This window comes from Barbatula barbatula (genome assembly GCF_947034865.1).
Source record: "Barbatula barbatula genome assembly, chromosome: 7".
Classification (NCBI taxonomy): Eukaryota; Metazoa; Chordata; class Actinopteri; order Cypriniformes; family Nemacheilidae; genus Barbatula; species Barbatula barbatula.
The window spans coordinates 4,896,291-4,918,679 of NC_136770.1; the positions used below are offsets into that span (position 1 = coordinate 4,896,291).

Below are 22,389 nucleotides of genomic sequence, written 5' to 3' on the forward strand. Positions count from 1 at the left end.
CGCTCTTACATCTGAGCAGATTCTCTGTATGGCTTTATGTTTCTTTACTAATGGAAGCTTTCTATATAACACGGGGGATGCAGAACACGTTAGCAAGGCAACTGTATGCAGAGCAGTAAGAAAAGTGTGCATCGCTCTCAAGCTCTTTTTATACATGTGTGTTAAGTTTCCTGTGAGAACCATCAAAGAGGAGTTTCATAAGATTGCAGGTGAATGGTGAACGTCTATCTGAATAAGCTGATCAAATAAATGTGCTCTTGCTGCCAACTCTAATAATTCAAATACCCTTTAGGATTTCCCAATGTGATTGGGTGCACATTTAAAAGGTCCCACTCGCCCCTCTCTGCGCGGGCTTCGATCTGCCATCGGTCAGAATGAGACACGGGCGCTCTAACCACGAGCCTAACGACCGCAGTCCCTATTGCGTCTGTCGCTAGAGCATCTCTGTTGGTCGGGGAGTGACTCTAGCTGGCCTCCGTTACACATAGCTGGAGCAGGGGCGAGCATGGACAGTTTTTTGTCTTCTATAGCCACAGTGCTCGGTTCTCATATCCTCATAACTTTCAAGGCCAGTTTGTTAAATATATCAAACATTTCCCAGTCAGGCATCTTACAAGCAAGAGCATTTAAACTCACCGGACTAAATTATGTTTTTATATTTCATTTTCAGCTGCTGCCATGTTCTTTTTATTGCAGAAGGATTGCACCTACATGACAAAAATCTTAGGTATATATGTGTTTAAATATATATATATATATATATATATATATATATATATATATATATATATATATAAATATATATAGGCCTATATATATATAATATCTCTTACATGTAAATGTGTATATATATACACACATATATATATATATAGTGCCTCCAATTCGACTGAAAGGAAATAAACGGAGCGCTTTTTGTCACGTGGCGTTGCCATGGTGAATCGTGTTATCTTCGCTCAATTGATGATGGCTTTTTAAAGCCGCGGTGAACACGAGTAACCTCGAGTAAACTTACTCAGAGTGGATTGAACTGATTGAAACCAGCTGTTCTGAAACAGAAAACTCAGAGTAGCGATTATCTGAGTAAATCAACTCAGAGTTCATATTTTAACTCAGTGTTGCTTGAACCTCCTTATTGAAACGGGTCCCAGGTGACAGATAAGGTCATAGAAGGCCTTTTGTTATATATACAAATAAGGTTTACATGCCATTGAAGCGACGTTTTGGCTGCACGGTTCCATGAACATTTTTAGACTAAAAGAAATGGCATCGCTGTGAAGAACTTGTTTATCACCTTTTTGACAGTGTGTGTTGTTTCTCCTTCACGTGTGAGACTTTATTTGTTTTATTTTCCTTCCACATTATAAACAAATGTTTGCTTCTCTGTCACCTACAGGGAACCTAAAGTGTAAATAAGACAAACCAATTGACATTGTGTCAAGAACCAGAAACCCGTTTTGAAACGAAAACAGAGCATGACGTATAGTTTCATCTTACCTTGCGTAAGAACACGTTGATATGCAAAGCATTAGGAGACGAGCCAAGATGTTCAGCAGGAACGTTCGGATTAGGGCTGTGTATCGCCAACATCTGCAAGATACGATTCAATTTTTTTTATTAAAGATTAAGAGCAAAATATACTTGCAGAAAATTGCCATTCATTACTACTTATCGGTTAATCTGACAAATCAATGCATAAAGTAGTTTTGAGAATGAGTAAAAAGTTGCAAAAGTCCTTAAACAGAGAGCCTTGTTTCTAAAACAGGGTTTACAAATAGACAATATGTATAATCGAATAAATACGAATATATGCATAAACGTGCTGTCAGAGTAAAAAGATTTCATTTACAGTCACTTATGTTCTCAAAGGTCAAACAAACTTTCAGAGTAACATTTGTTTGTGCAGAAACTCACAGTCGTCGCAGTAGCTGTTGCTGCAACAGGGAGTCATCACAGCATCAGAGATGAGCTCTTTACAGATCTGACACAGAAAAGCATCAGGCACTGGATCTTCATGTGAGGTCGATGAGGAGGACTCGCTCTGGGCTGAGAAAGGTGGGTTGTCTCTCTTCTGAGATGCATAAGCCTCACTAAACAGAACAAGCACACAATTGTCAACCAAATGCAAATGTGTGTTCATTGTGAGGTGTCTACACAGATGACAGTTGTAAACTCACGCATTAATGATGGGAATGACATGCTTTCCGCTGCTGCTCAGCATCACTCCCTTCATGTTGGGGTCATCCACCTCCATTAGGAAGCTGGCGGGAATTCCTGCGCTTCTCCGCATGCGCTTACCCCACAACAAAAGTTGGATCCTGTGAAGGCACAAGCAACCCGGTACTGGCCACTCACTTTGGCAACAACACTGTTTACATTGCACTACAGGGCTGCCATGCATGACTGAACTGTACACACCAGTACTTCATGTTGTCTGCTCTACCGGACTGTTTACACACACACAGCATCATTTGCACTCTATAATGTTCACTTGCACACCAGAAACATTATACTGAATGCTCATTTGCACTAATGGACCACTTTCATAACTGCATTAACTAATCTACTGCACTCTAACCTTATTAACTGCATTAACTCATATACTGCACCGTACCTTTAATAGCTGCATAACTCATCCACTGCACTGTAACTTCAACAACTGCATTAACTCACCTGCAACTTAAATAGCTAAGGTCTATAATTTATGCACACTTAAGTCACTTGCACTATTGTTTAGTCTAAATTATTACTGTACATTAATGTTCATTGTATATAGCCATCTGTATATATTGTTCATAGAACATACCTACTGTAAAATATTTTCATAGTCCATGTCCAATGTATAATATTTTCCTATTATTATATTCTGTATTTATTCACTGTATATCCTGCACTTGCTAATTGCACTTCTGGTTAGACCTAAACTACATTTCGTTGCACTGTACTTGTATATGTGTAATGACAATAAAGTTTATAAAAAATTATAAAATATAAAAACACAGTACTGTATTGTAAACATAATACATATGTTACATATGTCATTAAAAAATGACGCATGCTAACAAGTGTCTAGAAAGTTGTTGAAGGTTATACACTGTGCGCTGTAGGCAGATCGTTTCATATTACAGGCTTGTACTTGTTCCCCATTTATAAAAACATGAATAAATAATAATCTCTCTCATATTGGCTGCGTATGATAAAGCATCTGCTGCATAAGGCTAATAAATAACATTGATGTTGTTTTAAAGTCATAGTTGTCATAAACAAACTCGACACATTTTTCAGTTGTTTCATCTATTAGTGCTTGTGTCACTTCAGTTGACTTGTTGTAAATGTCTTTATGTGGTTTGTACATACGCTTCATATCTGAAGTAAAGGTAGCGTTAGGCTGCTGATCTACTTTCTTTTTTTAGTGCACAGCACTGCTTACTGACCTCAAAACCTTCCGAGCGCATCAATTGAAAGCGTACTTGATGAATCTAAATTCTAAGCACATCCGACTCAACTATACTGAAATTCATTGGCGTTTTATTGAAGTTTGTTCTCACCAGTGTTTGGTGTCTTTGATTCGTCAGTAGCTCATTACTGTAAGTAAAAGTTACTATAGGGATTACTTTTCATTTATAAGTAATTTGTAATGTACTTGGTCGGCCTATGACAATTTAATTAAAATCCAAATGTACATTTGTAAAAATGAGAAATACATTTGTTTAAAACATTCGTTTAAATGAGAAATACATCAGAAATGTTCTTTTATAAGCCTAATAACTAATTATTTTATCTACAGCATTCATTTTTATTTATTCACTGTACTGATATTTATATGATGTTTATTAAGAATTTTAATGGTTACAGCTTATTACAGGTAGGCTCATGTTTAATTTAGATGAATCCTAATAAATTTAATATAGCTTATGTATTTTTTACTGTGGAGGCACTGCAACTTTTATAAATAAGTACGTAACACAGCCTATTTCTTTCTTAAGGTATACTCTGTGATGATGTCATTTGTAAATATTACTTTTGAAGTATCATACCCAATATTGGTAACTAGTTATCCCGGACACGAGTGGTGGTCAATGAATGCAATCAAACAGGACATTTGAAGTGTTTCACACAGTGTTGCAGTGATTATTATAAAGGATTTATCCCATTATTTAAAAAGAATAATTTGCACTTGTAATCTCTAATAAAACACGTTAAGCTTCTCTCCCCCTCTCAACGTCAACTCTTCTCCACATGACGTCAGCAACAAAAAAGAGGAAGGACTATACTGACTGTCCAATGGCCAAGTATTTTAAGCCCTCCCCTCCAATTGACATCAGACCAATCAAAAGGGAATACAAAACAAAGCCCCGCCCTACATCATTTTTCTAATTTCAGAAGCCGTTTCAGTCGAAATCACGATACGGAAAAGAAGTCAATTGCAACTACAGTTTCATGGTGACTTCACAGACAAGATTTATCTTAAAGGACTATTCCTTAGTTAAATTAGGACAGAGAACTCGCTTATATTAAATGTCCTAGATAAAACATTACTAATGTGTATCTTAAAATAGAACAATGACATATTTATATTTAATTTCAGTAAACGTGTTGGAGCCTTTGCGTTTGTAACAGGAGTGAGAACGAGACTCGTATTCAAAAGCAAAACAAGAGGCAGCCAAAACCGTGCTGAAAGCTTCTTATTTTTAAATTACAACATACAAAAACCATCTCACAGTATATGAACATTAAACATGTATTAAAAAATCAAATAAAGACTTCTTGATAAAAAACTTTTATAATTCATTTATGGTGAAACTTAGCCCTCAAACAAACAAAGGAGGACAGCAACAATCTTTACCAACAGCTCGTCAACAGACCTCGACGTTCATAAATGCATTGATATCTCTAGAGCTTGGCTACTGTAAGGAAACAGATAAAAAGTCATACAAAAACAGTTAAAAAGTGCAAAAATAGCTTATTAAAACCTCAGGGGTTGTGGTAATATGTTGACAGCAGTAAGCTACATTATTAAAAATGCCTGAAATTGTATTGAAACAGAGTGCAAGGCAGGGCTCTGTGAGCTGTGAATGTGAGATTCTCGGCATTTTCAGCTTTATCCTATTTCATAAAACAGACTGACAAATCAGCTTTGAACTTGGACAGCACAGTAACTCACACATTTAGTGTAAAAGTTACTTTCAGAAAGCACCAGGTAATAAATAGCCGTGTAAAAACATCTCGTAAGATGAAAAGCTATGTTCCAAATAAAGCACAATATTCAGGATGTCAACGGCACAATTTACAACAGTGTAGATCTTATAAAAAACAATCTGGATTCATAAAATTGTAATGGCACCTCCGTTCTGTAAAAGATGGGTAAAACAGCACCCTGAATTCAGTCAAATAAATTAACGCAATTCATAAAATGGAGAAAACAAATGATCGTATTTATTTTTTACGAACAATTATAAACAAATGATTAATGAGACGAGCTACTGCTTCCTGCGCTAATTTATCCGGGGACCGTGTGGCAACATCTGAACAAAGATTATGAACTATGAACGGCCTGCGTCGACTCCAGACCCATACCAGAAAAACGTATCATGCTAGACGAACGACAGCTTGTAGGGGTTTATAGGAAGTGGTCAAACCCCTTCAGGCTTCTGACCCCTGCTATCTGACCGCTATTGATATAAACAGGGTATGCTAGAGTCTGCTGGATGGGTGCTGGGGGTTTGGGATGAAGGTGGCGTCAGTGTCGGCTACTCCATGATGGCTCGATAGATGACGGGCTCGATGTAGTCCCCTCTGTATCTGGAGTTAATCACTCTCTGCCTCTTGCTTTCCTGAACCTTCTTCTCTCCAAACATCCCGTCGAAGCGCATGTCCGAGGCCTTGGACTGAATCACATGCACTCGCAAATCAGCACTCAGAATATTTTCAATATTGAATTGATTGACAAACTCAGTGATGGAGCTCACCAGACGAGACTTGACCCTCTTGGGAAGTTCTTCGTCCAGAGTGTAGACGTCTTCTCTCTTTGTTGTGAGCTGCGATCCATCCTCAAACTCCACCTGAGAAGGTACAAAATACCGTCACGGTAGGTTTTTAGAAAGGGAGGATTAACTGGATAATAACACAGTTGTTGCAGAATGCATATATACCTGGTACATCTGGATGACATGCGCTGCCACAAATTTGGCTCCATAAACAAGGCCATCGGTCCATCTGACCTGAACCACTTCACCCTGCGGAGGTGGACCCAGCTGAGCGCAGTCCCTGTTCTACAATAAAACAACAAAGACAAATGTGTTACTTACGTATTACTTCTTTATTTTAAATAGCGTGCTTCACTGCATTCTAGCAAACTATAAAATGACAGATCAACATCTCAAAACTTGACTCTGAAAATTGAGCTTTTTAAAGGTGCCTCCTGAAGGTTAGATGACATTATAAAAGGGTTTAAAAATCACAGAGAAATCTCTTAAGCCCTCTCACCACAATGTCTTCTGGAAAAAGGTTTTCGCTGAAGGATCCGTCATCAAAGTTGACCTCATAAAACGTCTCTTTTGTCAGCTGTATGACTTCACACTGATAGTAACGGCCGTTTTTGTGTTTGCAGATGACCTTTTGACTCACGCTGAGCTCTGCTCTCAGAGCTGCTGCATTGCGCTACAGACAGAAGAAGAGAGAAACTTCCTGTAGTTCAACACGGAGTTGACAATGCCAAGGTCATTGTTTGACCGCATGCATTCATTGGGTTTCAAAACAAAGTTTGAGTATAAAAGAAAACAGGAAGTCAGTTTTAGTCATATTTAATGTAGTGTGAAAGTGAACCAAGTATTTGAAGCAGAAGCTCTGAAGCTTTCTAAAGTTTCCAAACCTCAGACTGTACTGGCCCTTTGTGCCGACAGCAGGTGACGTAGACAATGAACGGCCAGTCATCTGGGTGCATGATGACACCTGCAGCCTGCGCGCAAGTGGGGTGATAGGATGTGGGGCAGCGACCGTGTGAACACTGCACGCAGCATCCTGATGTTTTCTTCATGCGCCGTTTACAGTAATAGCACTTCTGCAATCGCAGGAAGTAAGTTAGAGGAAGTGAGAAAAGGAAACACCCTGCCGTGCAGATTTAAATCTAGTTTCTTAAGCTTAACTATATGCACTGTGTATTTACTGTAGTATTGCCTTCAATGAAACTCTTTTTCCACAGAGAAGCATTTGGTGGTTTTCAGTTTAAAACGTGTCAGACATTTTAGAAAGAAGTGAAATGTTCAAACAGAAACGGTTTACTGTGTAAAGGGCAGCCACTGGACACAGTTCTCTGGAGACTATACTCACCAGTTTAAATCTCTGTAAGGGAATGCCGCTGAGATCCACAGGAGATCGCTCCGTGATGTTGACAAAGCGCGCTTCAAGCACGGCCACTGCACACAGCACATGAACCCACCTGCACAATGACACATATTGGCTCATGTCAGAATCTTGGGGGGGTAGTATATGGAATTTTAACCTTTACAAGACAATGTAAATTATTTTGAGGTTTCAACACAAATTGATAAATCGTTCGGATTGTTTATGTTGCTATACAAGATTATTAGAATTTCCTTTCTCAGGGATGATTTCTAAGTCTTTAGTTTTTCAAATAATATTTAGGCGATTTTAATATATATATGCCACATATTTAAGAATAACCTTGTTGATAGCAAACATAACCTTTAATGGTTGTCACTCTATTTTTCCTCATTTTAAAACGTCATAGCTTTATCGATAACACAATCTGTCATTTGGCTTGTAAGAGCTATTAAAAAGTTGTGGTTTGGGGATGCAGCAAATAATATCTACAGAGATCAGATCAGGGATCACTGCGTGTGCTGCATCACTGCTGACATCTGGTGGACCTGTGGATTACTTACTTGCCATTATTGGCTCGGTGTAAAGCCCCTCCTCTCAAAGAACACAAACAGCAACACTGAAAACAACAAAACACAATGACATCAGAAATAAGATGAAGCTCATGTTACTATGTATTTAACACAGGTCTACACTGGACACTTGCAAAGTTTTCTCAAGAAAAAGTTTCTGGTTGTCAGACTGCTAATGTGATGAACAACACTGTCATTTCATCAAAGGTTCGCTTCGACACTGAAGCGGAGACCACACACTTTCACAATATGTGTAGCTTGTGTATTTCACCTCCGTGAGAGCGTTGGCTTTACAGCGGGAACATTTCCAGTCTTTTGTGACTCTTACTTGAGGCACACCGTAACAACCTGTAAAAGAACACACCACCAATGAAGCACACTTCCTTAGGTTTAACACACACTTTCCTGCCGCAGTAAACTCAAATCAAGAATGAAGGCCTCAAAGCCATATAAATGACTCCACATGTACTGATGCAAACACGAGTTCTGATAACCCTGTTAGGTTTATTTTGACAAATATTGTTTCCTCTTCACAAACCATCGATCGGACTGATATGTAAAGTGTCAGCATTGTTTTTTTTTCAAGATTTGATCAAATACTAAAAGCAAATTAAATCTCAAGATCATTGAAATCGTAGTGAACGTTTTAAACTCTGACAAATCTGTTTACTTGTTCAAAAATCTCTTGCAATCAAATATGCATAGTTCTGAGACTCACTGGTGTGCACACGGACGCTGCAGTGCGAGCAGCTGATAAGCAGGCTGGTTCCGTCTGCATCCAGGTGAGGTGTGGACAGGCGGACGACCGAGCTCTCCTCTGTGGTAGTGCTGAAACACATCTCTGGAATCAGAGGTTTGGTTCTCAGTTGACCTCCACGCAACACCACGGCTGACTCGCTGTCGCCCCCTTCAGACTAGACACAAAACCCACAAACAGGAATGTAGCAGATCACACAGGAAGTCTCAGGTATGTAAGTTGCAGGCACAGGACGGCAATAAACACAGATTTGTAATGAAGGTGATGGTTTCTATACTAAAACCATTGATTTAAAAACATCCGTCGATTATGGCTGTTGAACGATTCATTGTGATTAAGGATGCACTTTGTAACTTTTATGCAGTAAAATATCCCCAAACCACTAGGCCAGTGTTATATATTTTGCTCTAAACTATTTGTAAACCGCGTTACCAAAGACACCAGATGGAAAGCCTGCAACCTTCAGCAGAATGCATGAAAGGAGACTAGAGGCTGTTATATGATTGGCTGAGGTGCCTCACATGATACCTCCCATGAAGCCGTTACGCTTTCTCCAGACCTTGCATCTCCTTAATAATACAGTGTCTGTGACACCATGACAACACAGTCTCGTGGACAAATGTGAAAGTATTAGTTTGTAGTATCTATCGAGCAACCATCTGGTCGTTTTGGAGCACACTATTCTTTACTGTTTGCAGCTGGTTCTTATTTTATAAAAATGTATTACAAGACTGATCTTGCAAATGTTTAACCCGACAGGAGAGCAACTGTTCAGATTCCTTTACTGACAGAAAACATATGATTATTATATCGATCAACAAGGTTAGTCTTATTGTTTAAATGTCTTCTTCTTAATTTAGTGTCATGTATTTACTAAACAAGCAGTAATCGATTTCAGAACACACAACACAGAAGATATTTTGAAAAATTACCCCATTCACTCGCATTGGTTTTGTGTCCATACAATAGAAGCGAATGGTGGCCAGTGCTGTTCGGTTACCAACTTTCTTCAAAATATAATATTTTGTGTTCGGTGGATCAAAGAATGTCGTAAAGGTTTGAAATGACAAGAGGGTGAGTAAATGACGGCAGAATTGTAATTTTGGGGTGACCTATCACTTTAATGCAGAATAGCAGAAAAAAAAGCATTTTCTTATGCATGAAAATGATATTAAAATAGGCAAATAAATCATAATACTGGCTTACTATGACATATCGACTTACCCGCTGGTGTGCTTGGAACAGCATGCACACTGCGCAGTAGGGTGGCACAAGCCCCATCTTTCTGTTGTATTCGCGCTCTATCTCTAGATTAAATGGTTTGTTTTGCCACAGGTGGCTCAGAGGTCGAGCCCAGGCTTCTCCGTCCAGACCGTCCTCCTCTGATGCAGATGGGTCCTGTAGCTCTGCACAAGAAACAACAAAACACATCAGTGCAGAGCAATATACAGACTAACAGATCAAATGTTGATCACAAAAGTGCGTGTTGTGAAAGAGATAAATATAGGGTATACGAAGAGTTTGGTTCCAAAGTGAGCTATAACTATTAGCGATAGCTATGGATTTTTAAGGTAATTGCTTGCTGTTTCCATTGTTAGGTGTTTTGTGTGTTTTATTTTAATATTGAAATGTCTGTGAGAAGAAAAACAAAAGACTTTTATATACATCAATCTGTTTATGCGATGGGCATGGATTTTGATCATCTTTGGTAGCGCAAAACAGTGTGCATTTTTACCGCCTTATTTTCATAAAAAACTATTATTATTAAACTATAGATTATACCCGTTGAGGAGGGTCCTGGAAGGAAAGTTTGAGAGTTCCTGATCTAATAAACTAAAGTCAGAATACACACAAGAAATGATCAAGACAAGTATCTGACCTTCATCGCTGATGATGTCCTTCATCAAAGGGTGATGTCTAGGTAGTCTGGGGATTCTGGTTCGAGACGTCTTCTGTAAAACAACACACAAAATATTTATTGCCACACACATGTAAAAATGGTAAAAAAGTGCATAACTTTCCACACATACCTTGCTGTCTTCCTGAGACTCACTATCCGAATCACTGTCTCGTTCCCGCTCGTGCCTGATGCGTGGTTCGAGCTCGCTGTAATCTCCTTTAGCGTAGCTGTGAACGTGTAGCACCTCAGCTGGACTCAGAGTCCTCTGGAAGATATGCTGGACTTCAGACTGGTTCACCTGACCGCTGCCTGCTGACACAGCGCTACTCTGCGACTCCGAAAGCTCCGTGACCTTCTCGTTTACAGTGATGTTTTGGGGTTTTGTGGTGACATCACAGGTGGGGGCGGAGCTCGCGTCAGGCTCGCGCTTGGGGCTGACCAGGTTGTTGCTGGGTTCTTGGGTAACATTATTTATGTGGGCGGAGCTAATGCAAAGATCTTGTTTAAGGCTGACTGTGCTGTTGCTGGGATCTGTGGTGACATCATAAACCTGGGCGGAGCTTAGGTCAGGCTCACATTTAGGGCTGCCGGTCCTGCTGCTGAGTTCTGTAGTGTCATCAGAGGTGTGTGTGGAGCTAACGCCTGGCTCGTGTATAGGGCTGATGGTGCTGTTGCCAGGTTCGGTGGTGATGTCACAGATGTGGGCGGAGTTAAGACTGGTTTCATCAGTGCTGATAGTGTTTGCAATGTTGTTGCCAGGTTCTGGGATTGTATCAGAGGTCTTGAAGGGGGAAATGCTAGGCTCACAGCTGATGGTGCTGCTGCCAGGTTCAGTGGTGACATCACAGACATGGGTGGAGTTATTGCTGGCTTCATGCTTAGGGTTGATAGTGCTGTCGCTGGGTTCAGGGATGACATCACAGATGTGGGCGGAGTTATTGCTGTCTTCATGCTGAGGGCTGACTGTGCTGTCGCTGGGTTCAGGGATGACATCACAGATGTGGGTGGAGTTATTGCTGGCTTCATGCTGAGCGCTGACAGTGCTGTCGCTGGGTTCAGGGATGACATCACAGATGTGGGTGGAGTTATTGCTGGCTTCATGCTGAGGGCTGACAGTGCTGTCGCTGGGTTCAGGGATGACATCACAGATGTGGGCGGAGTTATTGTTGGCTTCATGCTGAGGGCTGACAGTGCTGTCGCTGGGTTTAGGGGTGAAATCACAGATGTGGGCGGAGTTTTTACTGTCTTCATGCTGAGGGCTGACAGTGCTGTCGCTGGGTTCAGGGATGACATCACAGATGTGGGCGGAGTTATTGTTGGCTTCATGCTGAGGGCTGACAGTGCTGTCGCTGGGTTTAGGGGTGAAATCACAGATGTGGGCGGAGTCTTTACTGTCTTCATGCTGAGGGCTGACAGTGCTGTCGCTGGGTTTAGGGGTGAAATCACAGATGTGGGCGGAGTCTTTACTGTCTTCATGCTGAGGGCTGACAGTGCTGTCGCTGGGTTTAGGGGTGAAATCACAGATGTGGGCGGAGTCTTTACTGTCTTCATGCTGAGGGCTGACAGTGCTGTCGCTTGATTCAGGGGAGATATCACAGATGTGGGCGGAGTTATTGCTTGCGTCATGCTTAGGGCTGATAGTGCTGTCGCTGGGTTCAGGGGTGACATCACAGATGTGGGTGGAGTTAATGCTGGACTGGGCAGACATATCAGCAGGATGATGTTCTGGTGTGATGTCAGAGGAACATGAATGGGGTGTGATGTCACTGGGTTCATAATCAGCCAACTCCATGCTGACATCACCATTCAGAGTAACGTCATCAGGTTTGGGTTGGATGTCGCAGCTTTGAGTGACAGCATCGGACTGAGTGGTGACATCACTGCTCTGAGCCGTGTCATCACTGATGCTATTGGATTGTGAAGATGAGGTGACATCACTGGGTTCAAAAGGAGTGACGTCATCTTCTTGAGCCTGAGATGTGATGTCACTGCTGGAGGTGGGATGTGGCTGCTGGATTGATGGAGAAACCTCTTCATCTGTGTGAGGAGGGGCTTGAATCTCCTCCAGGTTTGGAGGGGGAGTGTCTGTCTGCATGGTTTCCTCAGCCTTCACTTCACCTGCAGAAAAAAAACATTTCAGGCATTTTATATCATTTAAAAAAACGTAAGACGTTAAAACCGAGGTATCATGCCATGGTCATTCTGACTTCTTTAAACTGTTGAAGGTGCAGGCTTTTCTTGCTTAACATGGTCATCTTGTTAAAAAACGAGTTGGACGTGTGACGTAATATTTATGTGCTTGATACATATCGCCCTTCACACCAACTTGTTATGAAATTTTTCGTAACAGGGTTTTTATTCCGAATGGGCAATTCTCCTGGAAAAGCACAGCAAGCAACCCGCCCACAAGCCAACCGACGAGCATAGGAAGACCCACCAACCAATCTGCGTGTACGTGCATAATGTAAAAAACACGAAGGGATTAATGTGATGATGTGTTGCTTGCTCGTGCTGTAGTTCCATCCCACTCTCCCCACTAGTCCCACCTCTAGCAGCTTGTGTCCGGAAATAAACGTGCAGCGCATCTCTGTTTTATCAAACTACATAAGATACGGCGTATGAAATACTACTGTATAGGCACTCAAGATTAATATGAGATTGCCTGTGATTCGTGTTCTTTAATAAATCATATGAGGCTCTTTACCCGGATCAGCAGAGATGGATTGTTCTTGTCTGGCATCTGTCTCAGCCTCGCACAATTTAGATTTCTTCTTCTCGACATCCTCCTCTTCTTGAACGTGATTGTCATCTTGTCCTTCAGCATCATGCGGACGCTTCTGCGCCATATTCTGCTTTGGACAGCTGCAGCATGACATAAAAGAAATGTCAAATCAACTATCATTAATGAACATAATATGATAATATTTAGTAAATGAAAATGAACACATGCCTGTTGTTCTGCTCCGAGGTGCTGCTGGGTTCCTCAACACCAACAGCCTTCTTCTCATCTCTCTCCAGCTGTCCATCAACAGCTTCTTTCTTCTCTTCAGCGTTTGCGTCCGTCTCCTCTTCATGTTTCAGCTCTCCTGTCTTCTCTGCTTCTGCTCGGCTGCTGTCTCCGAGCTCTTCCGTCTGGACCTCGCTGCTCTCGTCCACCTGCTCTGCTTCCACTGGTGTGGGCTTTATGTGATCGATGGGCGCATTGTCCTTTCCTGCTTTCCAGAGTTTGTAACGTTCTGGCTGAAACTTGCGAACAAACAGGTCCATAGATATCTTCACCATGTCCTTCCGGCAAGAACACTGGGAGGAGACATCAACAACACAACAAGCTTTTTGTAATTATTTCTTTATTTAATAAAAAAAAGGCAAATGCGGGAGTTGACGGCGCTGCTGTACGTAAAGTTAAACGTACTAATGTTGCCTGTTTGCCATAATCAATCCATCGCTGGGAGGCAAAGTTGGTTGACTCTGCGCAGTTGAATCCATGATTAAACCCTGCGTGATATCCATACGGGAAGGTCACGATGAACTGGCCAGCTTCCTGAGCCACCTGATGTGTTCAACAGATAAAACATTTATAATACGTTTAGGCACAATATGAACCTTTTCATAAATATAAAGAAACAAACCTTGTCAAAGGGAATGCCATACTTCTTCAGAATCAATGGTGAAATTAAAGTCATTTTGTGTCGTAAGAAGGCTTCGCAACTCTGAGCGCTTCCAGGAAAAAATCCTGCGTGAATGAAGAAATGTGATGACTGAAAGAGCTGATAAAGAGAACCGTAAGAAGGCCTACAGGATCCTACTGTACCTTTAGCAAGACGCTCCAATCTTTTCCCATGCTCCGGAGGCACGGCATACCTGCAGAAGAGTTCCTTTTAATTCAAGACAACGTAATAATGTCTTTAAATCTCTTTACATTACACATGTGCTGTGTCTCTACCATGACTTGGGTTCTCCGAAGTGAAGGTAGTTGATGCTGTAGAGATCCATGTCCTCGGTGTGCCAGGCAAACGTGCTCTTCCACATGCCGAAATAAAGATACGGAGTGTTTACTCCTTTTATTGTGACCCCACTTTCTCTCTCCACCGTGTCCAAAATAGTGTTCAGTTTACCGATATTCCACTCTGTGACATCCTATCAGGAGAAAAATGTAATGTATATGTTGGCAGAAGTTTGAGAACAAAGCAATATTGTAAAACATTTTTGGGAAGAAAACATTTCGAGGAATCATTAACCCAATAACACAAATTCTAGAATAATTGTCTCGGCCTTATATCATTTCAAAACTGTGTGACGTTCTTCCTAGAAACACATAAAACGATACAGTGCAGAAAGTCCACGCGGCTGTTCATGATGTGAAGAAAGTGACCAGGTGATACTCAAATTGTTATATGACCGGCAATACAGCTTTTGAGTTGTTTAGAGCGGTTTTATTGTGCTTTTTGTGCCTTAAAAAACATTGTTTTCTATTGAAGAAAGTTTTATGGTTTAGAATATAAATAAATGAGCCATTAAACAGCGAGTGAAGTAACTCACTGGATCATAGAGGGTTCCGCTAACATCCGCCCCATATAACGGAGGGTTGAATGTTAAATTCTTCCAATATTTCCTCTCCAGCTCTTCAAAATCAGCATATCTGGGATTACAGAATCTACAATGCAGAAGTCAGAGAAACGTTAAATTACACGGTGAGAACCAGGAACATTTATTTAGTAAAAAGACTTTACATGTATGCATTTCCCAGAAGCTTTAATGCAATGCCAAAAAACCCAGAATATTTTGACTACCCATTTTATCACTACCAGCATTCCATGGGAATTGAAGTTTGATCTATAAGGAGCTCATTACAAACATATATGGCTGTATTTGCTCCTCACTTGTCTGTGTTGGCGGTTTTGCGAAACTCGCGGACCGTCATCGGTTTCTTTTGGATGTTGTACTGAGTGAAGAGACCCGACTGGCCGGTGACAACCTGCTGAATAGGGGCGGGAATCACCAAATCGTCAATGTCGTCATACGTGCGTCTGGGCTTCCAATCTTTCGGCGGCACCACCTACGACAAAGACACGAGAATACAACTTGCTGAAGTGACAATCTCACAACAACAGCCGAACGAACAGGGCAGAACATTTAAACAACGAGGCTAACCTTTGCCATGCCGGCTCTGTGGGCTCCCTGTGACTCCATATATGCGATGTATCTGTTGAAGTCTTTGAACTCTTCTTTTGTTGGATGAAAGGTCATGATCCTGGTGACAGGACTCTGAGAGCTCTGAGAGACGGAGTCTGAAGCCATTCTGCCTTCTGGACTGAATGAGGGAGAATACATTTTAGCAACAAAGACATAAATCCATACCATAATAGTTCAAGCTTTTCGAAAATGCTTTTCAAATAAATGCGCTAAAAGTTTGTAAAATCAATTTAAGTTTCAATTCAAGTTAAAAAATTTAAGCTGCAATATGCCACTTTTGCCTCTTTATCGCCATCTGTGTTTAAAACATCAAACTGCAGGTTATTCTGTGTCTACGCCGGTTTAAAAACAACTGACATTTTCTGTCAAATCCACATCCACAGGTCATACATTACTATAATAACCTGAGCGTATGGTGAGGAGAGAGTCTTTTATGTATTTCTTAACATTTTTAACTGCAAATGAAATAACCGTCATTCATGTTTCACACCTTTTTCTGGGAAAAGAAAGCATCACACACTTTCTCTAAAAAGTTATTTTTACTGTTAAAACAAGTCTAGCATGTTACCAAAAACCTTGTAGATGTTATTGACAAATAATTGCGAAATGTTAATGTAAAGAGCAGCTCTAGCTATAACACACACATTCATATTAGCCTACAGACCATCAATACCATTTTTTATACATTCAACAAGTGTCTTATTGAACAAACTCATTCTCGAGCCACTAAACTACCAACACAACTACTATTCTAGGATCAGGGATGTTTTATTAAGAACTACACAATGTTGATTCTTTACTAAAACATATGGGGAAAAATCTTTATATATTTTACTAACATATATAACATAATGAAGAATTAAAAAAACTGGTAATCGTTCATTTTTAAAGATCCATACATATATAAAATACTATTGTAACCTGTTCTGTACACATACAGTATAAAACAGTAGTATCATAACCTGTAAAACCCTCTACTCAAATAAGTTTATACACATTTTTATTAACAATCCGATGTTAAATGAATTATACTTTGAGTGATTTATCAAAAGTATTGCATTATTCTCATAGTCATAGTCCACGACAAAATGACATTAAACTATATAGAAATAAATCTAGTATATATAAAGCCAAAATACAAATATAACCAACCAAAATGTAGCAAAAGTCTGTTAAAGTGCATAACAAAGTGCATTATTATTATTGAACTGCAGTTATAATTGTATTATACATGCATTGATATTATAGCTTATGAATGTCGAAGCACTAATAAAATCAGACCCTGCACTAGCTAATGCTAGCTAACTGACTTAGCACAATAATAACACCGATCATTCTGAGGGCTTTATCTGACAGAATCAAACCCACATCTCTCATGATCTTCTCATCATATTCCCCCTCGGGATCATTTAAAGTTCCGATGAAAAAAAATCTGTCCCACTCAGTCCCAGAAAACAACAATACTGGCGGTCAAAGCTGCTGAAATGACACAAAACTTGCAGCTGTCACACAAATACACAACTCAAGTCAACACACAAACACGCGGTCACGTAAATTAAAACGACTCGTTAAGGTTTCCGTCTAACTGTGTAACTCTTCCATATGAATTATTGATCTGCTCAAAACTTTGATGAGCTGTGATGCTAACTCCAGTAAACACCGACACTTGCGGGCTGAAACGCAAACGAAATCGCATAAAAACACAACGGTTTCTGTCAGGAGGGTAAGATGTCAGTTTACTCACAGGTGTCGATGGGTCGACTGACAGCTGTTGAGTGCACGAACGCAAAAAATCAGCGCAGAAAAACACGATTATACAGCAGACATGTCCTCCATTAGAGCGCAGCGCACGGACTGCGCATGCGCACGAGCACACTGTTTACAAAGATGGAAGAAGGCGTTCCTCTTATCAACTCTCTCCATATGACCCCTGTGGGGCCATACACGCGCACAGAACACACATTTATATTATATATGGTACAGACTTGCTAACATCATATGAATTTAACTTTTAGACTTAATAATATAATGTACATTTGTTTAATTGACTCTAACTACAGGCTATCCAGTGAGGTTACAATCATCATGGGGCCATGGAGAAATATAAAACATATATTTAATAGTATATCGGGTAACACTGATGTAATAACACCATATGGATATAATATTTAGACTTTAAAAAAGTACGTCTATGAATTACAGCCAATACCCCCGGACCATATAGTTTCCCGTAAATGACAATGACATTAATGTCTCAGGGTATTCCTACAGGACCATACTGATATAGAATCCATAGATAAAAGATATATAGTGATATATATATATATATGTTTGCCTATATAATAAAGATTGGATTCACTGTATGGATTTGATTAGAACTTCATTCTGTACTGTATGGAGCCATAAAGATTGACAATGAGATTACACATTCGATGCATTCCTATGGGGCCAACCACAGTACACAACTCTATACATCTCTATATATGGTCCTTATGCCTCTCTGATGTCTGTGTATGAACAGACATATACAGAAAATAAAGATGATAGATTAGAACGTATAACCCACCTACTGTATATATTGCTCTATCTATCAGAATATTTATATTGCGTATTACTCACGCCATATAATAAAAAAATCTGTCTAAATTTAGAGAATACTCACAAACATTTTCCATACATCACTACCTTACGAGCCATGTGCACACAGGCATTAACAGATAGCTACTCATTTTTGTGCATCATTGGCACGGTATGAAAAGTACAGTAATGCTTCCTACTACACCTGTACAGTACTGAGATCCATTTTAAGCTCACTTTAATGTTAATCGTTTTCCTCTCGGTACTCTTTTGCCTAATAATGTCAGTCAATGGCAGTTTCCAGACCACGGATGTGTAATTCAATAATTTACGGTTCTCCAGAGGTAAACAGAGACATTGATTACCGTCTATAAACCGATGACCTAATAAAAAAACAGCCACTCTGACCTTAGACTAAAAGGAGAACATGAAATAATTAGCTTTTAGTAGAATTACTTGAAACTTAACGGATGTTAAGATGTTTTAAAAAGAGATGATAACATCACCATATGTGTTCCAAGACATATGAAATAGAATTTCATTTGAAACAAAATGTAGTAATTTACTGTACATCAAACTGCAGTGACTGGTATGTATTCTGGCTCACTTCAGCGGTTGACCACAGGGTTTCTGGAACAACAACCCAAACTGTAGAGGAACAAGCCATCTGTTCGTCAGGAAATGCGAAGAGAGTTGAACACAACAAAGCTAAACAATAAAAATGTACAAAACCCAATTAAGCATTTTATTAACACATATTTCAACATATTTCTCTCCTTTTTTATTAACAAATAGAAAACAGACTGCCTGTACAACAGATAGAACGCTGTTTTGTCTCTATGCGAACACAAAGTGAAATGAACCCCTCCCTGTCCTGGAATTCCATCTTACTTTGCGCTCAGGCCATAGGAGGTAAAAACACTGGAGTATGCTCATATCTTCAGTCCAACGATGTGTGACGCTGCAGGGGATGATTGTGTGTCTGTACGAGCCACGGTGAGAAATGATCAGACCACATATGGAGGATTTTTCCCCGCAGGGCATCGATACCCAGGCTCAGCTCTGGTGAAGACTGTTTCACTTCGCTATCTTCCAAACCACATCAGCTGCTAGTCTGAACGGATGACGCACGGCTGAAGCTCCGCTGGACGACTGTGGGGACAGGCTGACCTTTGACCTGGGATGACATGGAACAAAGACTTTGCTGTGGCAGCAGGTACGTTTTCTTTTAGTTCGTTAAAACGAAGGGTTTCCAGAAAAAACGGCCGTTCGCTTGGTAGCGCAGAACCAGTGTGACCACGTCGTTTCATTGGTCTATTCAGTTTCTGTCCGGTGAAGTCACTGACTAAGCATTCCATCTCTTTTATACTCGATTATATTGTTTTACAAAGTACCAGGAGGTGAAAAGGTTTTTATAAAAAGTTTCCCCCGTCCCACCAAATAAAAGAACATCACAATGATGATAAAAACGGAGAAATCATCAGCAGCTCGGAATACAGTATTAGTAACCTGGTCATGTGAAAATACATGTCCACATGTGCTAAAAATAATCCAGAACGAGAATAATAATAAACAAGAAAATAAAACAAACCCTGTAGATATACAATGATTAGTGAAAATGATATAAAATATTGTACTTTTCGACAGCAATGGCAATAATAATAATCATAATAATAGTAATAACAAAGGATGCTGATAATGAAGATCACGATGCAATGGCAGGGTGTGGTAAAACACTCAGCAGGTACAGAGACAGGAGCTGTGCATATATAGAGACCATATCGAAGTGTCTGTTTTAATGAGAGAAAACGGACTGGAGTGAACTTTCAGTAGCGTACGTCATCTCTCTCCCTGTATGTGTCAGTCAGTCTCTCTCTCTCTCTCTCTCTCTCTCCAGCAGCTGTTTAGGATGAATAGGTAGGATGGCTCAGCAGGAAGTGACGTCTCTCTGGTTCTGAGGCATTCTGGGAGTGGTTACGTTGCATAGTGATCGAAGCTGCCTAGGTACTCCAAAGCTGCTCTGTAACACAGCTGATACTGATCCTGAAACACAGAACACACACACCGTTACGCTCAACAGCACACTCTAAAGGCTTAACACTCATTTATCATAAACATGATCCATATCATAGTGTACGTCAAGTAACTGCGTGAAGAATTGAAATATAGCTTTAGGATGGTATTGACTAGTGTGAATAATGATCGAATTGTCCTTGAAGAGGACAGCAGTGAGATTACCTCCGTCTGTACCATGGCAGGTCTCTGAGTGCGCAGCGTTTTGATGGTGTGGAACATGTCCACCACACCTTCATACCTCATCCGTTCCAGCACGATACTCAGAGTGATGAACACGCCTGTTCGGCCCACACCAGCACTGAGAGAGCGAGCGAGAGAGAGAGAGAGAATGCTTTAGCACACATCAAAGTCCCTTTAGAAATGTCGCCAGATTCAGCGGCCATGTTTGCAACATCTCTGGGCAGCTATTTCAGCATATTAGCTTAAAATGAAAAAGATTGATATCTTTAAAATCTCTTGCTAAGGTCACAATAAAACAACTTATTACGCGGCGCACTGAAATACTTGATTCTGATTGGCCAATCGTGAGTCGTGACATTCCACGGTCAGTTATTTCCCAATAATGTCCCCTTGAATCTAATAATTCACGGTCATCTTAGGAAATCTTTTTTTACATAAGATCTTGAGGTTAAACATTCACATCTAAACATGCAATATTGGATTTAGAGCTCAACCAACTACACACTGCGTGTTCAGAGTCTGGACTTTGTCCTCTGTCTCACCTGCAGTGAACAGTAATTGGTCCATCCTGTCCGAACTGCTCCTTGGTTTTGTGAACTTGGCCAATGAAATCAATAAAGCCCTCTCCTGTCTTTGGCACACCTTGTTCCGGCCAATCTGTGAACTGAAATTGGCGGATCGTCCTAGACTGGCCATCCTGAGAGAGAGAGAGAGAGAGAGAGAGAGAAATTTAGAAGTTTAGTGTTTTAAAGTAAAACAAATGGATTTGTAAGCTGCAGTATGATGAAACGCACCCGGGCGTCCGTCACTTTAAACTCCCTTAAGATGTACTGGGGCATGTTGTATTCAGCCATGGGGTCCACAACAAAGTACTGGTAGCGGGCAGATCTTTCAGCAGGCCAGTACTGATGACACTTCTCCTGTGGGACAGAACAACAGGAGATAAGAAGCATGTTTTGATCCAAACCCGAATTCAAAGCCTTTATTTTCAAATCTTGTTTGCCACTTTGGACAGAACACTTCAAGTGTTTTATTATATAAATACTATAAAAATTATTTCTTTAAAACAACATGTATGCACCGACAGAAAAAAACTAAATTGGGTCACATTCTCACCCGTCCCATCTCTCTGAGCTTTGTCAGCATCACCACGATGGTGGAGTTGTGCTCCCAAAGCATCCTCCAGAAGTCTTCGGTGGTTTCAGCCAGAGGACCCTGCGTTGCTATATAAGCCTTCTGCTGTCTGTATGAACACAAAACATTCTGTTTCAAAACACGGTTTTGACACAAACTCTGAGGTTTCACTGTCATAGTATTGATGGAAATGGACAGAGGGAGTAATTCCTCTCAGTTGACTGCAGGAGGCGCTGCAGCTCCATGACTGAGACGCAACACAAGACCTAAAAAGACAGACATGTGCAGATAAAGCCAGTAGGGGAGAGAGAAGATGGAGACAGAGAAGTGTGAGACAGGTGAGAAAGAGAGAGGGACTGAAAATGATGTCACCTGCAGTGGAAGGATGGAGAGAGAGAGAGAGTCTGTCAGTAGCGGTTTACTGTCACAGTGGTCTGTGTGAGAACACCAGTAGATGTTTTCAGTGCTCATGTGAAACTCATGCTGTGAGTGCTTCTGTTCGCCGCTGAGGGTTTCTTCAGATAAATAAAGAGAATGCTTCCCTCAGACGGAAAGAAAGAGTGCAGGATTTCTAATCTATCTTCCACAGCACCTGCTCTATCCTCGATGTGCCTCGTTCACACATATGAGTTTATGACTGCAGTATTGCAGGTCCTCAT

At 40.5% G+C, this 22,389-nt stretch overlaps 3 protein-coding genes across 5 annotated transcripts in view; all 3 read right to left on the minus strand.

Moving 5' to 3' along the window:
• Window positions 1-1,093: 1,093 nt before the first annotated feature.
• On the minus strand, window positions 1,094-2,441 carry LOC306896716 (E3 ubiquitin-protein ligase RBBP6-like). The gene is made up of 3 exons (XM_079460964.1): window positions 2,178-2,441; window positions 1,915-2,090; window positions 1,094-1,590 (listed from the first exon to the last, which is right to left on the minus strand). Exons 1-3 carry the CDS (start codon window positions 2,399-2,401, stop codon window positions 1,568-1,570), a joined length of 423 nt encoding a protein of 140 aa, XP_079317090.1. The 5' UTR covers window positions 2,402-2,441; the 3' UTR covers window positions 1,094-1,567.
• A 2,228-nt stretch (window positions 2,442-4,669) lies between these two features.
• Window positions 4,670-17,659, minus strand: kdm4aa (lysine (K)-specific demethylase 4A-a). Its single transcript, XM_079459672.1, has 22 exons — window positions 17,508-17,659; window positions 15,722-15,881; window positions 15,451-15,626; window positions 15,110-15,224; window positions 14,514-14,707; window positions 14,382-14,431; window positions 14,200-14,303; window positions 13,983-14,120; window positions 13,521-13,870; window positions 13,275-13,432; window positions 10,701-12,688; window positions 10,550-10,622; window positions 9,895-10,076; window positions 8,632-8,827; window positions 8,185-8,261; window positions 7,905-7,960; window positions 7,330-7,438; window positions 6,872-7,060; window positions 6,487-6,660; window positions 6,153-6,272; window positions 5,970-6,062; window positions 4,670-5,888 (listed from the first exon to the last, which is right to left on the minus strand). The coding sequence occupies exons 2-22, from the start codon at window positions 15,866-15,868 to the stop codon at window positions 5,751-5,753; spliced, it is 4,827 nt and encodes a 1,608-aa protein (XP_079315798.1). The 5' UTR covers window positions 15,869-15,881; window positions 17,508-17,659; the 3' UTR covers window positions 4,670-5,750.
• A 1,412-nt stretch (window positions 17,660-19,071) lies between these two features.
• ptprfa (protein tyrosine phosphatase receptor type Fa) overlaps window positions 19,072-22,389 on the minus strand; it is a 146,632-nt gene continuing 143,314 nt past the window's right edge. For all 3 annotated transcript variants that reach the window (XM_079460917.1, XM_079460916.1, XM_079460918.1), the window contains exons 28-32: window positions 21,713-21,839; window positions 21,391-21,516; window positions 21,139-21,293; window positions 20,579-20,714; window positions 19,072-20,383 (exon numbers count right to left, since the gene is read on the minus strand). In XM_079460917.1, coding sequence (XP_079317043.1) covers window positions 20,315-20,383; window positions 20,579-20,714; window positions 21,139-21,293; window positions 21,391-21,516; window positions 21,713-21,839 — 613 coding nt within the window. In that variant the 3' untranslated portion in view covers window positions 19,072-20,314. The remainder of the gene's footprint in view (window positions 20,384-20,578; window positions 20,715-21,138; window positions 21,294-21,390; window positions 21,517-21,712; window positions 21,840-22,389) is intronic.